Source organism: Alexandromys fortis, unplaced genomic scaffold (assembly GCF_014885135.2).
Source record: "Alexandromys fortis isolate MF-2015 unplaced genomic scaffold, M_Fortis_MF-2015_v1.1 scaffold_51, whole genome shotgun sequence".
Lineage (NCBI taxonomy): Eukaryota > Metazoa > Chordata > Mammalia > Rodentia > Cricetidae > Alexandromys > Alexandromys fortis.
The window spans coordinates 444,375-453,240 of record NW_026067925.1 but is presented as its reverse complement, the minus strand read 5'-3'; the positions used below and the strand labels follow the sequence as shown (position 1 = coordinate 453,240).

General features: G+C 42.7%; 1 protein-coding gene across 2 annotated transcripts in view; it reads left to right on the top strand.

Annotated features, from left to right (window-relative positions):
• Window positions 1–8,866, top strand: part of LOC126502234 (intelectin-1a-like) — a 142,616-nt gene that overhangs the window by 126,544 nt on the left and 7,206 nt on the right. The window contains exons 4-7 of one of the 2 annotated variants that reach the window (XM_050143108.1): window positions 586–744; window positions 1,083–1,203; window positions 2,018–2,121; window positions 6,075–6,256. In XM_050143108.1, coding sequence (XP_049999065.1) covers window positions 586–744; window positions 1,083–1,203; window positions 2,018–2,121; window positions 6,075–6,227 — 537 coding nt within the window. In that variant the 3' untranslated portion in view covers window positions 6,228–6,256. Of the gene's footprint in view, window positions 1–585; window positions 745–1,082; window positions 1,204–2,017; window positions 2,122–6,074; window positions 6,257–8,866 lie in introns of those variants that run through there. The other variant, XM_050143109.1, reaches the window with a different exon arrangement.

Sequence of the window (8,866 nt, the reverse complement as noted above, 5' to 3'; positions counted from 1 at the left end):
TTCTGTTTCATAAATAATAAAGTTTCCCAGGCTCATGTGGCGTGGGGCATACTTCAGTTCCTCAAGGACTGCTTTATTGAACAGTGGAGCCAAGCCAAGGACGTACTTTGATTTCTTGGTAAGTGGTCAGCTATAAACAAGAAAATTGAGAAATACAGAGAAAGATCATACAGGGTGTCAGGAGGGCTCGCTCTCAAGGCTATCTCCAGATACGAGATTTGCCTAGGGCATCAGGTCCTCTCTGGACTGCTGATTGCCAGGGGGACCACCTGGGGCTTCGCTCCAAGAAGCTCTAACCCCAATCCTTCAGCAGGCAAAAGCCAGCGTAGAGGCATTTTGTCACTACACGGCAGTCACTGCTGTGGACGTGGCAACCTTGAATCTCAGCATCCTACCAAGTAGGGTTTTCAGTAAGTAGGTGGTGGTGATGGGACCACTGCCCTTGGAAATAAGGACATCTGAACATGGCTGACCCTCTGTCCACCTGGAGCCCAGAGATACTAGCTGTGCTGGACACTGTGCATGAGGGTCTTCTGCTTAGTGAAATCTTCTGTCTGGTCAGGCTCAGTGTTGGTTGCTTTCCAGAACCCTGGCTACTTTGACATCCAGGCTGAGAACCTGGGCATCTGGCATGTGCCCAATAATAGCCCCCTGGAAAATTGGAGGAACAGCTCCCTGTTGCGGTATCGCACTTTTACTGGCTTCCTGCCACACATGGGCCATAACCTGTTTGGCCTGTACCAGGTACTGGAGACTACTGGGTGTGGAGAGAGAGGCAGGTGTTTAAGGTTGGATGGGTTGTGTTACGTCTTTCCCTAATTCTAAGTGTATTGAGCCAAGGAAGACAAAGGATAGATGTATGTAGAAAAGAGGAGAGGAGAAAGGAGGGGAGGGGAGAGGAGAGAGAGAGGAAGTGTCTGAGATGTCAGAGAGACACAAAGGAAAGGATTCTTTCTTATCTGACTAGTTTGGAAACAATCTCACTTACTGGACACATGCAGGCCTTCTCTGTGCAGGGCAGTGTTTCTGAGATTGCCAATGCTGCCATCCTTATGCAGTTACTTCTTTTTATTTCCTTGTAGATGTACCCAGTGAAATATGGAATAGGGAAGTGTTGGACTGACAATGGCCCAGCATTGCCTGTGCGCTATGACTTTGGTGATGCACAGAAGGCAGCCTCTTATTACTCCCCCAGTGGCCAGAGTGAGTCTCTAACGCACCTCTGAACCCTGTGCAGGACAAGTGTTAAACTCAGTTATGACAAGCAGCAGCCATGCAGCAGCCATTTACCATCCGCCACAGCCTGCTTCTCTTCTGTGAATGCTTCTGTTTTGAGTTACTTCACTCAATTGATTTCCCTTGGCTTCTCAACTATCACTAACTCGTTTTTCAGCTTAGGAGACTGCAGCACTGAAGTCCAAGAACTTGTCAACGAGCACAGGGCATAAGCAGGAGAGTCAGCATTTGCACCAGGGATGAATGGTTCCAAAATCGACTCTTTGCAACATCATTATCAGTCAAAAGTTTTTTAGGAACAAACCAGTTTCCGTGTGCACAAAGCTGAACAACAGGAAAATATGGTTTTCTTTCAGTTGTGAGGGATATCTGCCATGTTGTTTGATAGAACTGAAAATGCGGCATATACTCTTTATAAACGCTAAGCTTGTGCTGTATAATTCAATGCTCTTCTTATTTATGCTTGGGATGTAAGGTTTAAAGAAAAGTTAGCAAGGTAAATATGAACAGAACCAGAATGAATGCACTTGCTTACTGTTGTGACCTGGGAGATATTCGGTAAACACCTTGCCGTATCAGAAATTTCTCCATCCAAGCTCTGGCAGATGGGGACTTTTTAACAAGGAACCAGCTCCTGGGGTCTGTGGATGGGAATAGATGTAATTCCCCCAAGGGTCTGATATTTCAAACTGTATATCTGGATCCTTTCAACACCAAACTTCAAGCTGACAACTATTTCTAGCATTATCCTTGAATGTTGTTTTCTGTCTCTTGTTTTCAGATGAATTCACTGCAGGATACATCCAATTCAGAGTGTTTAATAATGAAGGAGCAGCCAACGCCTTGTGTGCTGGGATGAAAGTCACTGGATGTAACACTGAGCATGTGAGTCTGTGTAGTGACCAAAGAGGCTCACGAATAAGACTGGGGTTGTCTGTGTGTATTTGTGTTTATTGAATATAGGAGACTGCCCTGTTAATGTGTGTACATGTATGAGAGTGTGACCTTTCCCTGTGCCTGCTTGGTCTCATGAATCAGAAGTTCTATCTAGATACAGAAATCCTGTGTTGTCGAAAACCATGGTCAACATTACAAACTTCTAATGCACTGTTGCTGTTTGCTTAGCTTTTGGGATAAAGCACTCAGTGACCAGGAATGAGGGTGACACTTGTATTCAGGAAGTTGTGTGCAAACCTTTGGGGCTGAGATTGTTAGAGAGTCATCGGGTACTGTCACTCACCACCTGGGATTTAGCTTTCAGAGTGAAAAATAATTCTTTCTATCCGCTTCCAAGACTTGTACAGGTGTTCATTGTGTCAAGGGGTTACTATGAGAGTCCTGAACATCTGGTAGACCTCTCAGGTGATTCTCTTCCATATCACCAGGAATTTCTCTTGTTGGATGTTGGCATATCAACTGAGCACCAAGGCAGGTGGACTCTGCTCCACTGCAGCAAACTGATGTCCCACTGAGCCTGGGATCATTAGACTCAAATTGTTTTGTTTTGCTCTTTTGATACTTTTTCACCAAAAGCAAATTGAGAATAGGGTCATTTTATTGCCAGAGTGAAGTCTGTAACAAGTTAGCATGTTCTGGAAAACATGGTAATGCATATATTCAATCCCAGCATTTGGGTGGTGAGTTTGAGGCCATCCTGGTCTAAATAGTGAGTTCCAGATCAACCAGAGTTACATAGTAAGAAACTATTTTTAAAAAATGGCATGTTCTTTTGGGATTCCGACATCTGTAAAATAACAGTCTGAGGAAAAGGGTCATCAGCTCCTGGCAGATGATTCTGAGGATTTCAGAGTCCACTTATTTCTTAGTCAGTAGCTTACCCTCACCTGGTCGTGAGGAGGCAGCTCTGCTATCAAGGAGGACCTTGGGACTGCGAAGTGGAATGATTAAATAGGGAGAATATCTGGTGTTGTACCAATAGTACCAAACTATCTTCAATTTTGTTAAGTAAGATAGTTGTGGAATACAGGAAGTGCTAATTTTGGAAATGTTTAACATGGACTAGATCAGGAAACAATTTTTACATCAGACCGGTGGGTTTTGGGACTGTATAAAGTGGTGAACATCACTGCAATCTTTTAACAGGTAGATACAATTAATGTGAGCATTCTTTATCTTTCAAAGATGACACTGGTAGCCTAGAGGTGACCGATTCTAATGGAGGAAAAACTAAGCATAAGGTAATAAGTATTGGCTTCAAAGGTTCAAATTAGAGCCTGATGTGATGAAAACTTGGGGGTGGGAATAAATGAGTTCCAAAGAATTTAAATTTATTAATAGTTGAACACAGACATTGGGCATTGAAGACACTTATAATGAGTATTTTTCTGTTCCATCAGCCAACTCTCAAATGATAACACAGAGAGTTCTTATTAATTATGAAAGCTTGGCCTTAATTTAGGCTTGTTTCTAACTAGCTCTTAAAGCTTAAATTAACCCATATTTTTTTAATCAGGTTCTTGCTTGTTACCTCATCTCCATTTATGCCTATCCTGCTTCTTCCACCTCTGGCTGGTAACTGCCTTTCTTCTTCCCAGAACTCCCCCTGTCCAGAAGTCCCACCTATACCTTCTGCCTAGACATTGCCCATTTAGCTTTTTATCAAACCAAGCACAACAACACATCTTCACACAGCGCAAAGGAATATTTCACAACAGACATTTTGAAAAATTTCATGGTTTTCGTTTGAGTAGGTGCATATCAAATAGTAAACCAAGATGTCTAGATGCTGAATATGTTTGGGATCAAGGATGGATATATACTTATATGATGTTGGATTTTTAAAAAAACATTTGTTTGATTTTGCTTGTATGTGTGTGCATGTATATTCAAGTGATCACAGCAGTCAAAGTGGACATTGGATCCCTGGAAATCAGAATTGGGTACTGGAAAGTTGGGATTGGGAAATCTTTTGATTAGATACTGGGAACTGATATGGATGCTGGGATCTGAACTGTGGTTCTCTGATAGAGTAATTAGATGTCTTAACCTGGGGTTATCTCTCCAGCCTTCTTGTTACTAGCTTGTTTGGAAGGGGGTTTGTTTTGTCTTGTTTCAGATGTATTTATTTAATTTGATGTGTATGAGTGTTTTGTCTACATGAATGTTTTATATATTGCTTGAGTTTTTGGTGCCCTTGAGCCAGGAGAGGGCATTTTATGCCCTGGAATTGGAATTATAACAATTGTGAGCCCCATATGGATGGGTTCTGGAACACAAGCCTGGTCCTCTGTAAAAGCAGCAAGTACTCTTAACCACAAAGCTATCTCTCTAGCCCCAGTGTTGCATGCTTTGATCAGTGATGGTCTTTGAATATGATGGGGGTCCCAAAGGATTTGTATTGCCCACTAACATCATAGTCAATCTAGTTTCTGTAAGTACCGCCTATGATGTCCACAATGACAACTTGTCAATGAACTAATCCCCATTTATAAGTTATTTGTAGCTGTAAGTAACTGGGTTGTTGCTGTTTTGTTTTGTTTTGTTTTTTGTTGCCATGTGGTGTATGTGTAAAGGTCCTAAGAGTGATTATAAGTGGCAGTCCAATTTTTAAGTCTTAAATTTAAGAAATATTTAGATTAGAGCTAGGGATTTTAGGCCATAAGTGAATTGTTCATAACTAACACTAAAAGGGTAACACAAAGTACAAGAGAACTGTAATGTGTCCCCTCTGGGAAGTAGCACTTCAGGGATTCATGAATGAACTCTATCCAGGAAACCTGAGGACAACGATTAGAGAAGTTGAAGGAAAAGTGGGAAGAGACAGTGGTGCCACTAAAGTCAATGTAAGGGCCTTTACGGATCAAATAGGATGATACTACCAGTGGAAAGTCTGGGGGGGGGGGGGAATAACACTGAAGTTGCTGTTCAGTTGTCTCTCGGCTCATCAGCTTTGTTAGTTTTTTGCCACTGTGATAAATACATGAGAGAAGCTAAATATAGAAAGAAGGGTGTGCTAGCTAGTTTTATGACAACTTGACACAAGCTATAGTCATCTGAGATGAGGGAACCTCAACTGAGAAAATGCCTCCATAAGATCAGGCTGTAGGCAAGACTATGGAGCATCTTCTTAATTGCTGATTGATGAAGAAGGGTCCCGCCCATTGTGGGTGGTGCCACCCCCAGCTGATGGTCCTGAGTTCTGTAAAACAGTCTGAGCAAACCATGAGGAGCAAGACAGAAAGTTGTACTTCTCCATGGCCTCAGTATCCATTCCTGCATCCAGGTTCCAACACGGTTTGAATACGTGCCCTGACTTCCTTCAGTGATGAACAGTGATGTGAACGTATAAGCCAAATATAGTTTTTTTCCCCAAGTTGTTTTAATCGTGTTGCTTCATTACAGCAAGAAACACAGTAAACCTGATTAATGTCTAAGGCTTTATTAATTTCATGGTTTCCGAGATTTTAACCCCTTGTCATTTGGCTCTGTTGCTTTTAAATCCATAGCGGTGCAGGAATATTATGCAGGAAAGACATATCAGAGCAATTTGGCTCATTGCATAGCCACAAGGAGCCAAGAAAGACCAGGAAAGATCAGGGCAAAATACCCTTCAAAACATGCCACTCACAACTTCAGTGATCTATTTCCTCTAACCAAATACCCCACTCCTATCCCCAGTTTCACCACCTCCCAATAGTCAGTTCAAAATTGGAAATCCATCAATGAGTAGCCAAGCCTTTCCCCAAAGTTCTGCCTCTGAATGTTACTTACACTGGAGAAGAAGGTCTTGGGGACATAACACCTTTGGGAGGGCACTTTATATCCAAACCATAACACCATCTGAACTCTCATTGCTACTTCCTTCCCCTGTTTTTCAGCACTGCATTGGTGGAGGAGGATTCTTCCCAGAAGGTGACCCCGTACAGTGTGGCGACTTCTCTGCCTTTGATGGGAATGGATACGGAACTCACATTGGGTACAGCAGTAGCCAGGAGATAACTGAAGCAGCTGTACTTCTGTTCTATCATTGAGAACTTTGTGGTGTGGGATCCAGACATCTTCTCCAGTCTATGAATTCACATGTGCTGGAAAAAAACTTATCTAGTAACTAGAATGCTAATGACACAGGAAAGGAGAATAAACAGTGTTCATTGCAAGCTTGGGTGTCTTCATAATTTTTTTTTGTGCAAGTGTGAGAGATTTCAAAAGGGTTTTTGCTGCCCTGTATGATTCTCTTGGGATGACTCTGTGTGTGTGTGTGTGTGTGTGTGTGTGTGTGTGTGTGTGTGTGTGTTTGCACCTCAGTATGTCTGTTTCACTCTGTGGGTGGAGGTCACACAAGCTATTATGCCATGGGCCATGGAGGCCAGAGGACAATTTTTAACTCAGTTTTCTACTTCTACCATGTGGATCCCGAGAATCAAACTCAAGTCACTGGGCTCACTGGCAAGCACCCCCTACTAGGCGAGCCATCTTGCTGGCCCCGCATGATTAGGACAAAGAACGAGGCCAAGATAGAAGAGAAAATTCAGGAAAGAACAGCTATCAAAAATCAGGTTATTAAGAATAGAAAAGGAAACAAGAGAAAATGAAAACAAGTAGAGAGACCACTAGCAATTTGTCATCCAGGATGTAAAAAATCTAGTTCAAACAAGATAAATACTCTTCCCTGTCCCAACATTCTTTTTAATACATACTAAACATATTAATATGTTTTGCCTACATGTATACATGCACCATGTGTGTGCAGTGCCCAAGGAGGCCAGAAGAGGGCATCAAATCCCCTGGAACTGGAGTTATAGACAGTTGTGAGCTATGAGGGAACCAAACCTATGTTTTCTGCAAGAGCAGTTTAAGACAAATTTCATACACATAAGACTCCGTCAGAAAAAAAAAAAAAAGAAGAGGTGAGGAGAAAGAAGAGTAAGAAGAGGATGGAAAGGGAATAGGGAGATGACTCAGCAGTTACAAGGACTTTTTTTTTTCAAAGGATCCAAGTATAGTTACCAGCACTCACTTCAGGCTGCTCACAACCCCCTAGAGTCCCAGTTCTAGGGAATCCAAAGACCTAATCTGGACTCAGCAGGCACCTGCACACAATATGGTATATATATATATCCACAGAGAAACACATATATATAATTCTTTTACATATTTTTTATTTTAATTTTTAAAAACAAAGCAAGAAAATTGTGAGGTAACATTCCTCCTCCCTGTCCTGTATCCCTGGGTGTTTGAGAAGCTACTTAAGAGAGTATGGCTGGAGGTCGCATCACTCAGAGGAAGAGGTGAGAGGTCCACCTGCCCTTGTGCTCATACCCTTGGTTCTGATCCCACATGCCCTGCTCACATCCCTTCCCATCCCACTTCCTGCCCCCACACCTACCTTGGGCAGATACCAGCTGCTCAGGTACAGACCAAGTCAGTCAGAAGAACGTGTATGAAGCTCTCCTACCCTCAGAACCCCCACATGCAGCCTCAGATGAAATACAAAAGACCCAAGCTACTGACACACTGTTGCTCAGGTGCGGGCCACACCATTCAGAAGAGTACCAACCCCTACTGGACCAAAGGCCATACTAGCTGCCAGGAGTCCAGTCCCCAACTCTGACAAAAACTCCCTGCTTGAACGGAGTTCACACCAACTGCTAGCAGTACAGGCACCCCAGGCTCCTCAAGTCACTTCTAGCCTTAAAGGCAGTCAGCACCAGCCTTGGATACTTTCCAGGCTTGAGAGCCAGAGATCACGCTTTTGTTGTTATCATTCCTGTTGTTTGTTGTTTTTGGAGACAGGGTTTCTCTGTATAGCCTTGGGCTGTCCTGGACTTGATCTGTAGACCAGGCTGTCCTCAAACTCAGAGATCTTCCTACCTCGGCCTCCCAAATGCTGGGAATAAATAAATGGGTCACCACAGTTCATGCCTCTAAAAATAATAATAATTATTATTATTATTTTAAATTAAATATGATTGCATTCTTTTCCCACTCCTTTTCCTCCCTCCAGCCTTTCCCAATTATTGCCACCCTCAGTCTGTACGAAGATAAATTTTGTTTGGTTGTGGGTTTATGTTCTTTTCCTGGAATGTAAATACAACCTATGTCATCCATCATAGAGATGATGCCTTTGAGATGTAGGCTGGGTGCTGATTGCCGCTTGAAGGAATTGGACAGCAGCAGTGAGATTGTTGAGAAAGGCCCTGGTCCTCACTCTATACTTGTGTGTAACTCTAGAGGAAATTCTGAAGGAACTGTGTCCCATCCTAGTCATTCCTTATGCTTAGGACCTTGGCCTTTGAGTTTCAGTGCCAAGGGAACGGTCTGGTTTGTGACCAGAGAATGTTTACTTCAATTCTGCTCTCTACAAGAACTCAAAAATTATTTTAAATGTGTAATTCCTCTTCACTGATATTTTGGTATCTTTAAGGAAGAAGGCAAGTCCCTAAATGTCATCTTATGTGATCTCCACATGATAATCTTTGTCAGCTTGATATTAGACACCAGGGAACTGAGGCTCAGACACAGTGAATACAATCTAAAAATGTTTGACTTGTACCCATGGAGCTACTTACACCTGAGCAGCTCTGACACCAAAGTTCTCATTTGTTTCCACTCGTCTAGGTGCTCAGAGGACTTTGCAGAGTTGAGGCCAATTTGCAAGGCTTTTGCTTCC